At 33.3% G+C, this 20,661-nt stretch overlaps 1 protein-coding gene across 1 annotated transcript in view; it reads left to right on the forward strand.

The window, feature by feature from the left end:
• Positions 1–20,661, forward strand: part of LOC108914197 (hemicentin-1) — a 193,543-nt gene that overhangs the window by 142,768 nt on the left and 30,114 nt on the right. Inside the window, exons 2-3 of the mRNA XM_018719947.1 lie at positions 4,568–4,748; positions 12,355–12,629. Coding sequence (XP_018575463.1) covers positions 4,568–4,748; positions 12,355–12,629 — 456 coding nt within the window. The remainder of the gene's footprint in view (positions 1–4,567; positions 4,749–12,354; positions 12,630–20,661) is intronic.

Here is a 20,661-nt window from a genome sequence, read left to right on the forward strand (position 1 = left end):
AAATTGCGAAAATATGTAAAAAATTTTAAAGAATTTTTAAACTAAATTGCAAATAATTGATAAATGTAATCTAATTGTTTAAAAATAAAAATAAGTGTCAACTTTAAAAATTTACTGTGGTCGTCCTAATCAACCGATTTCAGTTTTTTAAAAACCATTTGAAAGGTTGAGCGGTCTTTTCTATTTGAAAAAATTTTCAAGGATCTAGATGCTTCATTTGAAGCTGTGCAACATTTTGAAAATTTTTTTTCAAAATTTTTTTCAAAAAATAATTTTGCGAAAACTATCGAACCGATTTTAATGAAATTTGGTGTGTTGTTTTATTATACTCTAAAGTTTTTTTTACCAAAATTGTATTGTAATGTAATCATAAATTTTTTCACTTTTGCAATGTTTACTGGATATCAGCAAAAAAATTGTGATTTCCATAAAATAACTAGTATTGGTGTTGATTTTATATAAAATCCAACACACAAAAAAGCGTAGAACTATTTCAAAAGCACGATGTAGATAGTACGCATACATTGTTAAAATAAATCCAGATACTGTGGCTGCATATTTATTTGCAATCAGCGTAAGCTTATGTTTTCGAGCAGAATTGATTAACATAAACATTGCACAAAGATAGATTGGTGCTATCAATAATAGAAATATCTAAATCCGCAGTATTCCACAGGAAGACCACGCTCTGTTGGGTTATTGTTGCTAGGAATGAGTTGTTGACATGCGAAACAATGGATCCAACAGATGAATTTATTTCTCCCTCCTCCAATAACCGATAGGGTAAATTAAATTTTCCCACGTTTCTTGTTTAAAACTCGTCAATGCAGAATATTTTTAAAACGTCACATTCAGCTTTCACACGTAACTACTTTATTGTGTTTTAGAACTACATGTCTATATTGGCGAATAAACAGTTTGTTCAAAAGAGATACAAATCTCATTGCTTTTGTTAAATGAGAAATTATCTGCGAACAATGAAAAAATGTATCATCTGTTCTGTTACAAGCTGCACTAAGTTATGAAATACATTATTTTCTTTAAGTTTGGCTCACGTAACTGTAAAGATTGTTACTTACAAGGTTAATACATCGGTCATAAACCACTAAAGTCGGGTTTATTACTTCACAATGGCTGTAGAGTGTAATGACCTACGAATTGTGGGAGTCGGAATATAATGATGTTATTTTTTACAATTTACCCACTTTTAATTGCCAGATCATGGGATTCCATGTGAATTATATGAAGTAATATGCCAAGATTTGTGCAAACATATGTTGCAAAGACGAATTACAACAGTATAGTCTAACAGAATTTCAATTAAAATGCGAAATCAGTGAAATGAATGACCATTATACGTTTCTGGATTTTCTAGATTCAAGAATCTTGCAATATTTGTAGGTATTTTTCTGAAAGTGTATGTTTTGTAAAAAATACGCCAAGGAAACTTTGTACTGGATTTTCTGTATTCCAAACTTGGAATAATGAATATTCCCTGTAGTATATTTTTAACTTTGTTGTTTTCCAACGATTCAGCTTTGTGGTTTTAGTCTCAGTCATTTGCTACATGCGCATTAAAATGAAAATTAGAAAATATGTTATTTATCAACTATGGAATAATCCTAGATAAAAACTTTATAGAAAAGACCCCTTAAAATTCACCAAAGAATATGATGTTTCATTTTTGGTCACCATTTGTGGAATCACTCTGTATATTCCGTTTATTTATATTTCCAGTGCGACTTGGTTTAAACATCCAAAAGGTTTGTCCCGCTCGTGCATCTCGCGCTGAATATAAACATCCAATATCTGAGGTTCTGCGTCGCAAGTTCTCTCTTTTTTAGGCAAAATCATTTTTTTATCTGTATATGAAATATGTTCTTTACTCAACCACAAATTCGGGTCTGTGTTCGTGACGAACCCTTTTGTGCAGCACGTGTAGAAATAAGAAATATCACTGGCTCACAGTTTTTATCAGCATGTGTTTTGATATTTATCATTTCGCGTTTTCGTGACGTTCCATGGAGCTATCAGGACGTCGTGAAATATGACCCGCGGCAAGCACAGTACAACCACAATCTTTGCTATTGTTTTAAGACGGATTCGAATTTATTTACCTGGTTTCCTCTAAAGGAAGACGAGGCGTCCGTTACAGCTATGATTTATTGCCGTATTATGGCCCACTATTTTGCCTTGGTCATTAGTTTGAGTCGCGAATTGTTCCTTGAGGACAAATAATGTTTGTACAAAGCTGTAATGTATCAAATCCGCGTGAAATATTTCTGTGTACCCAGCTCCTAAGTGTAATTTTGCATTATAAATTGTTTTGAAAGGCAGAACTTGAGTATTTTTATACGTTTGCAAACCTGTATTTAGTCGGCATATTATTACAAGGACAACCACTATTACAGAAACAGAAATATCAATGAGCGTGGACATAGTTGTATGTTTACATATTTTATTTATGTTTAAATGGCCAGCATGTTTATTTAACTGTGATCGAGTGTCAATTGCACGGATAAAATAATATAAACATGTATCAAATAATAAACAAAATCAAATAATGATAATATAAAGTTATCTTTGATGTTTTGTGACTTTAGCTTTTGAACCATTTCCATTTTTTTCTAGGGAAGTTGATCTTATATTTCGTTTCTACTATTTCATGTAGGAATTATACATGACGAACTATATATTTGATTTATTTTTTGTTAAACTTTAATTCACTTTGAGAATAGAATTCTGACAACACACATTTCTCTGTTATTGTAACAAGAAAAACAATCACACCCAATATTTTCATATTTTAGTTCAGTGGAAAGACTCTTTTTGAAATTGTGAACATTCATTACAAGTACGGAGAGTGTGTAGCCGAGACTGTGCGCAAATTATATGCAATTTTCGTTGGATTGGATGGGCTGGAAGAATTTTCACAATCTTCACTCGCTCATCCATTTTATCTAACCGCAACATATTTGGTAAACGACCACGTGAAGACAAAGAGCTTATACACACACTAATAATAGAATTCCCACTTTAGAATTGTTTTCTTGACAATCGGTGTTATTAATTTAGGCCTTTCACATGCGGGTGGATAATAATAAATTAAACAATGGAATATAAATTACAACGCAGGGGTCGTGATAATTTAATTAAATCTGTTTCGGACATGCTTTATTAGTGGCGAAGAATGATTTAACAATTTTATGAAACATTAATTGGGTGTAAGCTTTAAAATTCGCATTAAAATATACAACCGAATTAACCGGGACATCTACTTTACATCTGAAACAAATAGGTTTGTTGGTTGTTGGGGCGAAAACAGTTTTAAATATTTGAATGAAACAAATAAATATTTGGATAAATATACCGGCCTGTTTTCGAGTTTAAGCGGCATTCGGTCAATCGGTTTTAATTAAAATATCGTTTAATTTACAATAACCGTACGCCAACTGGACCGAGCGCAGCCACAGTTTTTATAGTGACCATTTTTATTTTCAAGCAATGCGATAAATGGCATAATTATATTCATTTTTCGCATTTTTACTGATAATATGCTATTTTACTAAATTCAAAATTGTTTACTAAAATGACACTTTACCACATGAAATCACTTTACTAAATAGTAATATCACTGTTAATAAAAAACAATTTGACAGAAAATTGTATATTTAAATCTTGGAAACATTGTTATATATATTAAGTAGAATGATTCAAATTTGAAAAGTTAACAACACGAAATTTATTCAATTCTACTTGTTCTTCCGGAAAACTATTATGATTCTGTGTCTGCATTTCTGAATGATCTTGAGGTGCCACTAGTTCTTGCACACCAGCTGATTGCCATCCACCATGTCTATTAAGTGTTTGAATATCAGCTCCACTGTCAGCGAGGTAGGTGGCAGACGTCCTCCTCAAGCAATGGCCAATGTAACTGGATGCATCTTTATTATACTCGTAAACAATAGGCTTAATTTTCCCTGTATGTACCACAATACAACTAGGTACCACGGAATTACTTTTGAGAGAATTTTGAAGTAAAATACAGTCATTATCACATATAACAGAGGTAAACAACTTAAAATCATGCGCACATAAGAGAACAGTAGTCAGAACTTATTTCACAAATATCATTAATCAACTTATTGAATAATTGCGGCCCAAGGACTGGACCTTGAGGTACTCCCGAAGTAGCAACAGTCGGTGTAAAACCACTGTACTGAACTTTCAATGATCTTTTATGTAGGTACGATTTAAAAATAATTAAAATAACTTACGAAGAAGAATCACGTGGTCCAACCTATCAAAGACCTTTGACAGATCTCTGTAAAACTACATCAACCGGTCCACAAAAGTCTACTGTATATGCAGTAAAATTAGTAATATTAACAAGATTTGAAACTTAATATGAAAATATAAAATATTGTGCGTCATAACCTCAAACTTATACTACATTTTATGTGGATAGAGCCCGGCTGCTAAAAATATTTTTCAGACGTCCGCCATCACGTAAACATCTTTACCGTTCCATGCGAACCGAACGATTACGTTTGTGTTTTGTTTTCAGGTACATTTGTTTCCACGGAAGACGGCTTCAGGGACACCAGGGAGGGGGAGGACGTGACGCTCGAGTGCAGGTTTCCCCCGCAAACGTCGAGGGACACTTTAACGTATTATTGGGCGAAGAAAAATAAGCAGACCCACGACAACGTCGCCATCGGCGATGTGCCACTCGACGCCAATTACAAGTGAGTATTTTCTTTTAATTTGAAATCTCCCTCTTTACCCCGTTAGGGCAAATATTCCGGTTGGTTGGTGCCCCGGCGCCAATGCCAACAGCTTGGCGCTTTACGAGCGACGTCCGGTCCGGCAGGAGCGTAATTCGGTGCATGTGTTTAGGGACCTTTTGTTCGGTATTTGGAGCTTCTTTGCCAGTTAATACATTATCAGTTTACAGTGTAAATTTTTACACTAAGCTGGAGGGTTCGAATTCATGTCAGGCAATAAGAATTGTGTGCTCACTATGTGCTAATTTGTAAATTTTGTGACATCTCTCCCCATTTTTGAGGTATTTTGAACACGCTGCGATTCACGATCGAATTTAAGATTTAACTACTCCAGATTTTTGTGCTGATTCTGTGCCAATTTGTGCCCCATACTGTAAATTTTGTGCGCTGACCATTTTTGAGGTATTTTGAACACCACAATGCCATTCTACATTAATTTTAGAAATTTTAACTGTTTTACAAATTTGTGTCCTTTCTGTGCTAATTTGTGCCGTAAATTGTAAATTTTGTGCCCTGTGCGTTTCCGAGGAATTTTGAATATGCTATGACTTACATCGAATGTAAAAATTTGTTCTAGAATTTTGTGCTGTTAAGGTATTTTGAACATGCCGTGACTCATTGATAGGATATAAAAATTCTAACTGTTTTGTGTTCATTCTCAATTTGTGCCCTATATTGTAAATTTTGTGCTTTGTCTATTTTTGAGGTATTTTGAATACTACAATGCGACTCACACAACCAATGCAACTAATTTTAAATATTCCAGAATTTTGTCATCCTGTGCTGATTGTGCCGTATATTGTAAATTTTATACTCTGTCCATTTTTGAGATATTTTTCACACAATAATCAGTCAATGAGACTTATACATCAACTCATACATACAATTTAAAAATTTGAACTGTTTTTAACATTTTGTGCTCATTCTGAATTTCTGCCCTATATTGTAAATTTTGTGCTCTGTCTAGTTTTGAGGTATTTTGAACACTACAGTGCGACTCACACATCCAATGTAACAAAATTTAGCTATTTCAGAGTGTTGTGCTATTGTGCTAATTTGTGTCCCATACTGTAAATTTTGTGCGCTGGCCATTTTTGAGATATTTTGAACACTACAATGCGACTCATACATTAATTTTAGAAATATTAACTGTTTTACAAATTTGTGCTCATTCTGTGCTAATTTGTGCCGTATATTGTAAATTTTGTGCCCTGTCCATTTCCGAGAAATTTTGAATACGCTGTGACTCAGATCGAATGTAAAAATTTTAATTGTTCCATAATTTTGTGCAGTGTTCATGTTAAGGTATTTTGAATATGCTGTGATTGTCCTATATTGTAAATTTTGTGCTCTGTCTATTTTTGAGGTAATTTGAACACTACGATGCGACTCATCCATCAAATGTAACTAAATTTAGCTATTTCAGAGCGTTGTGCTCCCGTGCTAATTTGTGCCGTATATTGTAAATTTTGTGCTCCGTCCACTTTTGAGGTATTTTTCACACAATAATGAGTTAATGAGACTTAGACATCAACTCGTACATACAATTTAAAAATTTCAACTGTTTTTAATATTTTGTGCTAATTTGGGTATTGGTTTAAACATTTTGTGCTCCATCATTTTTCGGGAAATTTACGGAGGTAAGACGTATTGTCAGCGTGAGTTGGCAAAACTAGCTGAAATGTCTTTGTGAAAATTCAAAGATCACCCTGTATATATACAAATTTAGAGCACACAATTTTTAAACCGCAGCACAAATTTACACATAGAGTGCACAAAATTATCGAACAATTATTAAATTCGACATATCAGTTGTCGCTGCGAGTTGTCAACTCATTTTAATATTCAAAACAACTCAATTGACAAAGCACAAAGTTTATAATATCCGGCACAAATTGGCACAAAATGGTCACAAAATTATAGAAGACTTAAAATATGTATAATATTTCAACTTGACGGACCTGTATCCAAATGGGACATTTGTTGCACACGAATACAAGAACCTAGGCTTTCGTGGCTTCAAAAAAAATCTAAATGTCACGTAAGTATTGCACAGAGCACGACTAACGCTAATTATACATTTAGAGTGTAATTTATCATTCCACACCAAAAGTGGTGTTAATTTCACAGTAATTTCAGAGGAAATACGGCACGACATGTTTTTAATGCAATAATCATCGTGTTTGTGTGCACTTTTTCCACAATTTATGTCAGCCATCAATCTATATTTTCCGCGTTTTAACAATAATTTATTTCGTAATTCGTTACGACGTACACACTTGTATGGGATTATAAAACGTATTAATTTTCTCAAATTGAGCGTAAATTCGTCTGCGGTTAATTTTCCATTGGCTTAATGCGAATAAATTTTACCGGTGACATCCAGGAAAACCCGGGAAAATACGATGCTGAAAATTGTCCTTCGAATTCTTCCTGAAACAAATACAAAATTGTTAATGTGAGATGTAACTCGACTATGAGTTTTCTTTATTATACAGGGCGTAAGAAGTTTGACTGTCATTACTTCAACATGAGATAGAGTAATCATAAATGAACAAAAAGAACAGTTTTCAAAATACAACGAGTGTTAACATTGGGCGCACTCGCTGGAAAACTCCCCAAGAAAAGGAAATAGTGGTACGGAAAAAACACTCCGACACGGTCCAATTCCAGATACCAACTGAATTGCGTATTGCTGGACAGCGCCGTTGCCACATTTCTCGATATTTTCATCGAATTTTAAATTTATTACAACGCTAATTATTTTTTAGAATTAAGCATAAAGAAGTTCAAAAAAGTGACAAACATTGTATTTTATGGTATTCTATACACGCAGTTATACCAATATTCCTTCATTAATCGAACTTTTATACATCAAGTAGGAGATTTTGATAAATTTTTTTGTCGGAAATGGTTGAGTTTCGGACAAATGTCATGAATATAAGGTTTATTTGTTTATTTTAGTGTATTCTATCGTCTGTTAAAATTAAGGCAGTCAAACTTCTAATACCCTGTATATAGTGAACAACAAATGTGGTAAGTATTATATGAGATGTATTTGAAAAAAAAAAAACAGTCTAACAGTGCTATAATATCATTTTTACCTTATCGGTATAAAGTTTAAATATTGCCACAGCAGATAATCACTACGATAAAAAATGTATTGTAAAGAAGTGATTAGGAATTAAGAGATGTACATATCTTTACATCAAAAATATATCAATCATAAGTTTCCTTAAACATAGAAATTTTACTTAAAATTGCACACTATATCATTGGTTATTTTGGCGTTAAATAAAGTTATATTAAACACAAACACCTGATTTTTGAAACTTTTATATTGCTGGAATAAAATAAAATTGTGTCTCTAACTGTTTCAAAAGACACATACTTTATAAAATGCATTGAAAAACGTTACGTAATGTACTTGTAACAATTTTTGCATAAAATATCTTGTATATCAAAATATAAGTAATACAAAAAAAACACATATGTGATATCTTAAAATTGTTAAATAATGCAATCTTTCAAAGAAATATCCTGTATTCTTACAACAGCAAGCAGTTATCACTACTGTCAAAGACTAATCACATAAAAAACAGCTACTACAAGGGGATATTCTTGTTTCTGTGTGAGTTGATACTACAAGCGAGATGTCATCAGCAGTGGTATATTTGATGCCTCAGTTATATTGGTTATTTTGGCGTTAAATAAAGTTATATTAAACACAAACACCTGATTTTTGAAACTTTTATATTGCTGGAATAAAATAAAATTGTGTCTCTCTAACTGTTTCAAAAGACACATACTTTATAAAATGCATTGAAAAACGTTACGTAATGTACTTGTAACAATTTTTGCATAAAATATCTTGTATATCAAAATATAAGTAATACAAAAAAAACACATATGTGATATCTTAAAATTGTTAAATAATGCAATCATTCAAACAAATATCCTGTATTCTTACAACAGCAAGCAGTTATCACTATTGTCAAAGACTAATCACATAAAAAACAGCTACTACAAGGGGATCTTTTTGTTTCTGTGTGAGTTGATACTATAAGAGAGGTGTCATTAGCAGTGCTATATTTGATGCCTCAGTTATACTTTGGTAGGTGGTTGACCTCTAATAAAAAAATTAGTGGCCTCAGCACAGATCCCTGCGGTACTCTATATGACACACAAAATTAATATTATCAATTCTAACGGCCATAGATCTATCGGACAAATAATAATGCACTGTCGTTCTAAACCCAATATTGCATAACTTATTTGCATTGTTCTTGGTTGTCACAGAACTTTGCTTTAAAATTGGATCTTACACCAAAAAATCGACTTTATATGTCTGCGAATCGCGTAGTTTTTCCACTTTAAACATACATACGTGCATCAATGCTCCCCCAGTTTTGACAAGCAAGTGTGGTGTTTCATATTATACCTTCATGTACATGAATATAATGAGCACTGTACTGTACGGGAAAAGCAAACCTCAAAAGCTTTTGAGCACGCTCTTTACTTACCCTCCATTGCATGAAAAACTTTGCGATTCCTTCCCTTGTCTCAACGTAATGGGGCAATGGAATGGTAAGAATCGCCGGATTGTGTTTAAAGGATACACAATCCTCTTTTTGTGCTGATTTTTATTAGAAATATTACTCGCGAGGTATTGCTTTATACAACACATCTCACGTAGAGTATTGTACTTCTGATGAATGGCGCAGAACGTGATAGAAATACGATACCACCACTATCACAGGAAACACTTCGCACGCTGTAAGGGAATTTATCGAATTTCAATTCGTGATTAATGAAGCTTATTTTCTTTCAAGGAATATGCACCGGTGGGTTAGACTGTTGAGATGTTCCCAAGGTTTCCATTTCCTTTTTGCATAAAATATGATGTAGGTGCGTGCCGTCTCAAAAATCATGTACAACGTATTACAATCTTGCATTAATTGACTCCTTGCGACTGAAGGGGAAGATCAACATTATCCAGTATACATTTAAGGAATATTTAATTCCTGCTATATATTTTTGTAGAGTCGGAATTGGCCTTGAGTTTATTTGAACTATTTGTGTTAATTATAAATATACAAGAGTGGAAAGGCGACAATGTTGTCGTGTAACACGTTATACTGATACAACAGGAATTGGAAAATTACCCTTTTTTTATTCAGATGAAAATTAGGTAAAGCAAATTTAACGGAGTCTCATACAATATTAAAGGCGTTTTAGGGCCCGCTCACAATCTGGAGACATAGTGGAAAAATCGGTCTCGTAAATCTTGAAAAAGTTACAGTATTAACACAAGTAAACTTAAACGGTGCTCATGAATTTTTCGACCGTATTTGCATATCTTAAGAAATAAATCCATAAAATGGTGATACTAAATTAAAAATAATTGTATGAATAATTAATTTTTGGTTGTACTGTTGTAGGTACAACGAAAAAAGCAAATTTCCTTCACACCTTTTTTTGGCTAGAATAATTTATAAATAATGAAACTACTTTAATTTAAACAAACAAGGAGATTATGTTTCAGCAATAATTTTATGAATATACCGAACTGAACTAATTTGGCAACAAATATCCTTTAAATTTATAAATTAATGGTTGAAATATTTTTACAAATTCTGTTGATTCTGGGGCAATATTTTGCATTAACATAGGTTCAATGATTTTTTAACGTCAGTGAATTGAGTTTTATCTTAATTACTTTAGGTTGATACGTTTCTGATTCATTCGGTATTATTTTTAATGAATCTATAGTATCTACGTTTATTACTTCCTGTTTATTTATAATCTCATCATAATTTTTGTGTAGACAAATGCTTTTAGCGTTATTCATAAAATTGTTATTACAAGTTGTTATTGTTGCTTCTTACTTATTGAAAATAGTATCTGCTAAGTACTATGTAGTGATTTATTTATAAATATAATCCTTCCTTACAAGCAAGAACATCTGACATATCACAGTTGACGTGTTATGTTTTGTTGTTAAATCTTGGGGGTGCAATTCAATGTTGGGTGAGGCTTTAGTCCGCGGGGTAGTTGTTTTCGAGAATACTAGTTAAAAGTCTAAACAATTTAGCTACCATAGGGACATTTATTTTTAAACGAGAAAATTGTAACGCCATGCATCAAAACGGCTTAAAAATAACATCAAAATCCTCGAATCGGCTTTAGAAGCGGTGAAAGATAATAAAACAGCTAAAAAAATTTGTCAATCAATGTATACAGACAGAATATCTTATAAATAATAATCTGTCAAAACGGCAATGGAATGCAACATACGTCGAAGTTGTTTCAGATTGCATACAATTTTTTTAAATTAACTCACATATTAAAATAGTTTTCAAATAATCTCAAAAAACACTAAAAACATGGCAATACTTCGAAATAAAATACTGGGGTCTAAAATAGGCCAAAATCGTAAATATAAATAAGAACAGTTCTTTAATTTCTAGACGACATTTGGGAAATGATTCTCTTTGTCAGGATTATTAAAATGCCCCTAAAGGTCTTGTAACTTAGTGGGTAGATACACGGTATTATTGATATTAGCAGAGTTATGGAAGAAATCATCTTCCTTTTGCAATTTTCTACACAGAAAGAATATAGCGACAGACATACGAACGGATTTTTCAGTTTTAGACCTCCGACAAGTGGCGGCTCTTCCAAAATAAAATTTAGATACAAAATATCGAAAAAAAATCAAATGTAACTAGATAGTTTTATTTTAAGTATAAGAAATATAAGGAAAATGTACTCAACTTTATTTTTTATAGTGAAAGTCCCTTCTGCTTTTGTCCGAAACAAACTTTTCAGTTAATTTTTCATTAAAGTTTGGTTTTCTCGCACCATTGATTTTTCAATAGATGGAATTGCAAGTGCTATAATCAATTTAAACTTCTACATCATTTTTTTAAAATACACACAAGAAACAATATGTAATGAACAAAATTTTACACCACACCTGAACAAGTTTCGTTTATTAAGAAAAAAAGCGATGAATAGCTATTATTTGGTTACGGTCGGACCAAACAGAGCCCAACTTGCATAGTAAATATGCGATACTCCCACTCTGTCTTTCATTGCTACGCGACGGTAACCACGACCACCACTGTAAATACTTTACAGATGTTGAGGCGAGCTACCAGGAGCCCACGTACTCAGAGCTTCAACATTTCCTTTTTAATGTGTTTCATAAGGCTAATCAATGTAATTATGTAGATAACATTCTAGATTTTAAATTAATTTTTTTTACTACTAACATGTCTAGGGGGGCGGTGCCCCAGAGCTCCCCCGCACCAGCCGCCGCCGCTTCCAACATAATGTGTAACCCCACGTCGAACAAAAATATCACTTTCTTTTGTTTCATTTGAAATCAATTACACGGTATTTCCATTGCCCGGGGCCGTGTACTTTTACAGGTACACGTTTAACGCTGCCGGTGCATTACGGCGCGCACACCCCGCAAAATGCGACAAACAATCCTCCCCAATTAATCCCTATTTTAACATTTAGCATTTTTAGCATTTTAACCCCCGCATCCGTTTTACAGGTTGAATTATCAGGTGGAGAAGGGTATCTACGACCTGCTGATTTCCAATGCGAGCTACGACAGGGACAACGGCAAATTTGAATGCAAGGTCAAGGCGGGGGGATCGGGGGCCAACCTGCACGTCCAGAAGTACACCCTCACCGTCCTGACCGCGCCACAGGAGCCCGCCATCGCCCCCAGCTCGCACGTCACCGTCACCGAGAGCAAGCGCCAGGAGCTGACCTGTTCCAGCATCGGCGGTTCCCCGGATCCGCAAGTCAAGTGGTACAGGCAAGGTGAGTAGCTGTTACGAGGGGGCGGTCGAGGTACTCAGAAGTATAGAAAAAAAAAACGAATTCAGAAAGAAACAGTTTTACAGCATCATTATGTTCTTGACATGTCTTGACAAGTGTTGACAAGTCTTGACAAGTGTTGACAAGTCTTGACAGGTCTTGACAAGTCTTGACAAGTATGGTATGGACATGTTCAGAATCTTTATCACTTTCTTCTAAAGTAGTAAATGATCCGCACAATTTCTAAATTTGTAATTACATCTCACTCTAGATACTAACTGCTATGCAGTATACAGTAGATTTACTGTTTCCTAACTATTTTTTCTTTTTAAAATTATTTTGATACAGCGAAAATTAAACATTGTTAACTATGTGTATAAAATCGAAACAGGGAAAATTCATATTTTCATTTCCAATCCGAACGAATAGAAATGGGGTATTATTAAAAAAGCTCCACTGTCGCAATATAAGTATCACTATCGTATTTTAATGTAGCTGTAAGTTCAGTAACAGTTTATAATTAAAAATAATGATCAATACATCATGTTCTGTTTATCAGAAACACATTTTTGTTTATCTATTAAAATATGGTTATTTGTTTAAGTTCATATGCTCCGAATCGATATAAATCTCGATGTTGTGACGTTATTATGACCCGCACGTCAACAAGATTAATCACTATTTAACTAATTTAGGTTTCTTCAGTTCTTCGGTTGTGTGTACGACACAGGAAACTGTTGACGTACATTATCTCTCTTGCCAGTGGGCCATTATTTTTGAACATATGAAGGGATAAGAAAAACAAGTTAAGCTCATAAATACGGCGCTGAGAGACATTAGGATGGCCGTGTTGTGATGTGGTTTTCCGCAGGAAGTAAAAAATATTTTTTAGTTTCTTTTACTCTAATTCATTGACTATTTGGTATACAGGATGTCTCAATATTCCGTGAACGTACGTGTACGTGCTACCTGTGATCAAAGTAAGCAGATTTAACTAAACTTACTTCTATTCTGAGTTGGTCTTAGTAGCTACTCCTCGATTACAAACATTTATAGCCGCTGCGGCTGTATCAGACATCGCTATTTTTATTTCTGAAGGAAAACCTGATGTACATCATCTTATATAAGTAGCTTTCACAAAGCGGTCGATGTTGTCTTGTATTTTATTTATTTCCACGTATTAACCATACATTTCTTCCGGCTCGGCAAAACCTACGACACTTAAGTTTTCCGTTTGTTCTTCGCTCTAGTTTTATCTCCGACAGGGGAAAAAACAGGGTTGTTTTAAAACATGTTTTACGTACTTAGCGGCGGAGCGCAAACTCTCGACATACATCTAACACCCTTACCCCGATAAGATAAGGGGGCGAAGCGTCGTCTGTCGGTGGGGATTACCTAGAAACTAGCACGGCGACGAAGAGGGTATTGATGGCGGTGATATAACGTCCAGGAGAAACATTGCAGTTTAGTTGTCATTAGTGTTACTAAACGCAGTGGCTGATTTTGATAGTTTTAAGTATTATTGTTACGGTATTTTCATCACTAGAGGTTGAAAAAATAGCACCAGAAAATACGCAATGTCTTGTTGGAAAAGGAGTCAAAATTATCTTTTTTGTATAAAAACATGTATAAAAACGCCTAGCAATAAAATACAATGAGGTTCATAGGCGTCCCTAAAGGAGTTTTCTGCTAATGGTAAAAAATAATAATAATAATTTGTATATAATGTGTAGAAAATGTCTTTATATGTTCCAACAACATATTTTAATTATTTATGTCCTCAAACAATTTTATTATATTAATAGTTATGACATATCAAAAAACGTTTAAATTTCCATTAAAATATATTACTGTTCGGCATTGCTGCACTGCACTGCTAGGCAATTTGTCAACAAATGAAATTTATGGCCGGTCGCCCAGTGCGGCTGTGTTTCTGCGCCGTTTGTCCGGGCGCGCATTCTTCAACTGGGCGTATACATTTCTACCACGTTTAGTTCGACCAGACCTGTATGTGGGTACGGCTAAATAAATATGGGAACAAGTTTTTCAAATATTTCAATGCCGAGTTGCTGCGTAGCGACTGAACCTAGTGCATACTGCCTAGCTCTTTGGTCTTCAATTGAAAGTGACCTTGAAAGTATTTAATTGAACACCCCACTTTTTATACCAGCTATCGATAGAGCCCCAAATTGTACGTCAGAATATGGGGTTAAATAATTTTTCCCGAATGTCATCTCTAGGTCAAGCTCATTTTCCTCCGAACAACTCGATAAATATGTTCCGAGTTAAATTTGTTGGAATTTGAATGACAAATTAAATGGTGACCTTGGATTTGAAATTCACTAGCTGCAAGGTCACCTTAATATAAAATGGAATACTCTATTTTTTATGCTAGTAACCGATATAGCGTCTAATTTTATGCCGAAATCTGAAATCAAGGAATTTTTCTAGGATGTCCTTGAGGCCATTTGAAGGTCAGACACATTTCTGACGAAAAACAACTATGATCTTGATAACAATTTTGAAATTTAACACATTTTTAGGTTTATAATGAAAATTTGATGATTCCAAGCAGCTGTTAGATCAATTCCAAGGTCATGATCTAATTTGGCAATTAAAAAAATATTCTAGTTCCATATTCGGACGTAAAATTTGGAGCTCTTTCGACTGCTGGCGTAAAAAAATAGACTGTTCCATTTAATATTGTCAGGTCGACCTTGGTTTGACCTTGACGCTTAACTTAAAGGTCAAATCCAAAGTCATTAGCATATTAGCTTTTTGATTTCATTTTTTTCTGGATTTGTATTGTTTGTCTACATGTGAACTATCAGGTCTAAGGTGCGTTTATTAAATTTTTCACGTCACTAAGGTCTAGTAACTAATAGACCCAAATAGGTTACACAGGGTGTATCTAAAGTCACTTGTTTATGATCCATTTAATTTCCAGAATTTATTCAACACCAGAAAACTCAATCTCATGCGAGGGAAACTTTCAGCAAATATGATATACAAGCTCGTTAACACTTCCGTGTTGGAAGAAACGTATATCTTGAAATTATTTCATCAGAGTAACGTATACCAACATTAATACGATTCAGCACGCATCAGCAATAGCCGCAAATTCAGAAGGACGAGGTGCTAAACTTTTGGGGTCTATGAAGTTCTCAGAGAAGTGACACGGGAAGAGAAAAACTTAACGCATGTCACAAACAGCGCTTGTTTTTTTGGAGGGGGTACATGCGTGAGGGATATAAATTCCCGGAGGACGTGGTATAAATTAGAAGTTAAACGAGAATTACTTTCGTAGCGACGCAGGCCGCGTAAATATTTCACGCGAGATGGAACTTTTCATGAGTCGCCTCTGTGTAGGTAATTTTTGCCTGCCGTTATCTTCAATATGGTCTGTATATACAGGGTGATGTCATTAATTTTAAGGGAAGTTAGGGAAAAATGAGAGGAATACGAGTATACGATTAAAAAAAATTAAATGCATATTTACGCTGAAAAATAATGTTTTCAAATTAGTATTTAAACCCCTTTCCGAACCGCTTTTGACCGCTGACCCACAAAGGTTTATCGAGAGTGAATCTTGGCCTACGGTATTTTTCGGTCACTAACCTAGTTTTTATTGCGTTTTTAATACTTATTTAAAATGCCAATGTGGCTAAAATAACACTCATTCGTCCATAGCACTTTGTTAATAAAGTTAGGATCCTTGCACCTTGATTTTGATTGCAAAATTCAATACGACTGAGGAAATCAGCAGTTTCACTTCAACGTTCAATCGCCCGACTAGACCAAAAATTTTTATTTTTCTTTTTGAATTATCCAAAATATCTACAATTTGTTCCGTGTTAAAGATATTGTCTGAACTTATTTATTTGTAGCATAGCTTTTCCTCTGTTTGTTGGATATTTTGTCGCCTGTGAAAAAATTAAATATGTAAATCCGTGTAAATTTATTTTACGGTGAATATTCTTGAAAATTCAGCAGGATTCCCAGAGCATTGATTTTCATTATTAGATTTTTTACGAATTTCAATTCATTTTTAAAAATATCATCTGATGAAATCAATTTCTCTTAGTCATGTAGACGTGTAAATACAACATAGTTTTCTCCAAAAGGATCATTACATAATTTTGGCCATAGTGATGACTCTTTAGCCAATCTTGATGATAAAATTCATTGTTTAATTGAAATGTTTTTATGCATAAACTTACCAACTATATTTTTATACATTCTATATTTCAGTTAATTCCATTTTCCAGATTGTATCGTTTCCTGGTCGATTTTTCATAATATTCGATGTTTTATCTTCCGGTACATTATTGAATACTTACTAATAAATAATTAGTACTTATTAAAATTACTTAAAGAAAGTTTTTCCAGTATATTTCATAGGGATAATTAATGAATCTACAGGTCTTAAAGGGACATATGAATTTTGAGTAAATCGTAAAATAGTTTATTAAGTTGACCATAATGTGATTTAATTTTTTATATTCTTCATTGATTTGGCTGGATCTTTATTCCATTTTCTATAATTTCCTTCATTAATTAAATTAGTTATTTTTATTTCACAGTGTGTTTGGTCTAGAAAAACTGTACCTTTATTTTTAATATCATTTTTAATTAATATTCTTCTTCTTCTTCTTCTAATGATATTATTCCTAACCACACACTTTTGTCATGTTCAATTTGTGATCCAATCCTGTATTAATTAGCTAAGTTCAGTAGCAACATTTGTGCAGTTGTTTTTGTCGAAGAGAAAAACAAATAAACCAAGCCTGTCAAAATTTAATTGAAATAGAAATGTCATAAGTTTTTTAATAACGACAAAAGATTTTGAATTATTTTGAACACAATACACATTTCTGTTTGTTTATTTTTTATTAATCTAATGTTATGTTCTTGCCAAAACGGCATAATAATAGTAATATGCCGCCCCCTCTTCCGCACAAGTATCCGACTCCTGTCGGGCCGTTAATAGCAAAATTTCCCGTGCGAACACCGAACCCACCTCGAACTTAATTTTTCATTTCCCGAAGGCGAATTAAATTTTCGTTCTTGGCAGGTGTCAAGCCATAATGGACATTAAAATCAAATTTATTATGAGAGAGCGGTTAAAGTTTGTTTCGCCAGATATACGAGTTTTTATTGGAGTGTTATAAAACCAAAAGCGTTTTCCGTTCACACAGGCAAAGAAGGCGCTTGGAAGTGACATTATAATTTACTCTCCCAAATCAAGGATATTACTAAATTCGCAGAGACCAAAGAGTTGATTTAGTGTGGGAAAGAGTACTTTTGTGCCGCGTCGTTCGGGGTCTTTTTTAATTTTACAACGTCGGCAACCGCACGAATTTCGCCTCGGATTTATTTTCAACCTAAAAACGAGGGATGAGGGTCATTACGCCGTTTCCAAAAGTAAACATATAAAGAGCCACTTAATTAACTGTTTGTTTATGGGAAGGAGTATAAAGCAAACGGGTTTTTTTACAAGCTTGGCAGTATATCAACTGGCATCAATAAAATTTTGATGGCCGTCGTAAGTATAAGGAGACATGGAAGTATAAAAATTCAAAGCAGATGTATCTGCACTTTCCAATGTAAAAAAGCGTTAATTTAAATGTGAAAGTCTATTCGCTCGAGTTTCATCGAATCCAATCCAAGTGTTTTTGGTACGATGATTTCTAAATTAGAAACAGAGGTGAAAATCAAATAATTATGAGAAATATCTTCATATTCCCTATAGATGGGAATTTGATGTTCGACTGTTCATACAGAGTGTTTCTGAATAACGTCCCATATATCCTAGGGATAATGGAATATTGAAAAATAAGGTTGTTGCCCATAAAATGTACTGTAGTTATTTTTTAAGGTATGGGATGTTAAATATTTTTTTTTAATGTATTTTGCTTCCATCTACAAAAATAATGAACATATTGTATTAAAATAGCCTGTTTCAGTTTTTAAAAAGTTGAGGCATTCGCACTATAATTATTTTTGCTTTGACTTTTTTAGATTTTGTGACCTTATTTAACTGAAAATAAACCCCAGTTCTTTTAAAAGAAATACCTTTGATATGCTTAAATATACAGGGCATCCCTGATTGTTTTTGAAACAAAGTCTGCCATGGTTTCAAGTACATTGAATCCGGCAAGCCTTGAAAATAAAAGAAAATGTGATATTATTCACTAGTAAAGTGTCATTTCTGTATAAAGTCAGTTGAACATGTATAAAAACGCCTAGCAATAAAATTTAATGAGTTTCATAGGCGTCACTAAATAAGTTGTCAGCTAAAGGTAAAAAATTATAATAATTTGTATACAGGGTGTCCCTGAAAAGAATGGACAACGCTTGACCACAGGTTTCTTAGATGAAAATAGGACTATTTAGCCTAACTTACCTATATACAAAAGTATACGCCTACTGAGATATAGCCTTCTAAACGGACGTTCTCTTTCTAGTGTTTGTGCACTACTGGCTATCTCGTAACTTTTTTGTATGTACGCCAATGACGACATAATTTATATTTTTAAAATAAGCACTATTTTAGAAGATTCTTTTGCGCTTACAAAATTTTGATATCGTTTATGGTTTTCGAGTAAAATTGGCATTTTTATACATTAAATATAGGCAAATATTCCGATTTGTAAAAAATAATTTATAACTGCAGCCTCAAAGCAGGGAATAATAATGAAAACACGTCACATTAAAAAAAATAACATTTTTAGCTTAGTATTATCTATCAATAAAATAAAAATCAACATTAATATTTTAAATAAACAATATCAACTAATACTGTAAGAAAGTCAATGTTAACATTTTAAATAAACCTAAATTTATATTTTTTATAAGCACATTAAAATAATATTACAGTAAATGGTCAGTGACTTCCTTGTTCTTCGAAAATTAAAATGAATTTTGTCCAATAATTGTGCATTACATCTCATCACATTCATTTCATGTTGTATTCTTTCCATTATTTGTTTTCTGTATTTACTGAAAAGTTATAAACTGTGGTTCTCTACGCTTTTCAAAGGAAATAATTACATGGGTTTAGATCCGGGGATCGAGGTGGCCCTAATGCCTTTTTAAAATTAAAAGGGCATTATTTCCTTTACTTATCCACCTGCTAGGATAGTAACCTGTAATAACTGGTCTTTTAATACTCTATTAACGAAACTTTTTGAACTGAGGAATTTCTTCGACCCTTTCCAAAATTTGTTCTTCCAGCTGAATAGTTCCAGGATTTAATGTTACAGGTAAAAAAACGTCTTGTTGTCGAAGAATATTGACCTTTGTTTCTTATCATTGACCTTGACTTTTGAAATATTTACACTATTGAATGTTTTATATTTTTTCAGAATTTTCAGATATTTTGAAATATTTTAATTACCTATGTATTTTGAGACTATTTTAATACATGGCCTGAAATTATTGTGTATTGAACTTTTATTCGAAAGTAATCATATTTTGATATATTTGTCTATCTCTTGATTATCAAAAAAAAGTATGCAAATATATGTTCATTCCTTTTTGGGATCTCAGGATACTGCCACTTTTAACTTTATATTTTATTTAGGAAATTTCGTTCGAAATTTTTTCGTCAAAAAAGTTCTCAGTGTGAACTTAGAAATCATGTCTAAAAAACGATATGGGTCCCATGCTTCTTTATCAAAATATGACCATCATAATTTTCGCGATGAAATTTTATTTCAAGCTACACTGTGGTAGATAATTTTACCAAAGGAGAATCGTTTCCTGGAAGTCTCGGTCTTTGAACTTTTTTCTCATTTGGCTCCTTCGACAGAGGAAAAAATCCTCATGGTATTGGAAAGAAACCGCCGTTTGGCGTAGGTTTTTTAATTAAAAAACAATATAATAGCTTAATTCTAATAAAAGCGACAATGAAATGCAAAAATTCCAATCTATATGCAAATGGCCGTTCAATATTTCAGCCCATGACGAATTTCTGGTGTTCAAACTATCATGTAATTCGTTTTGTAAGCAAAACAACGGAGATGAGCGGCCG

Source organism: Anoplophora glabripennis, unplaced genomic scaffold (genome assembly GCF_000390285.2).
Source record: "Anoplophora glabripennis isolate ALB-LARVAE unplaced genomic scaffold, Agla_2.0 scaffold16, whole genome shotgun sequence".
Classification (NCBI taxonomy): domain Eukaryota; kingdom Metazoa; phylum Arthropoda; class Insecta; order Coleoptera; family Cerambycidae; genus Anoplophora; species Anoplophora glabripennis.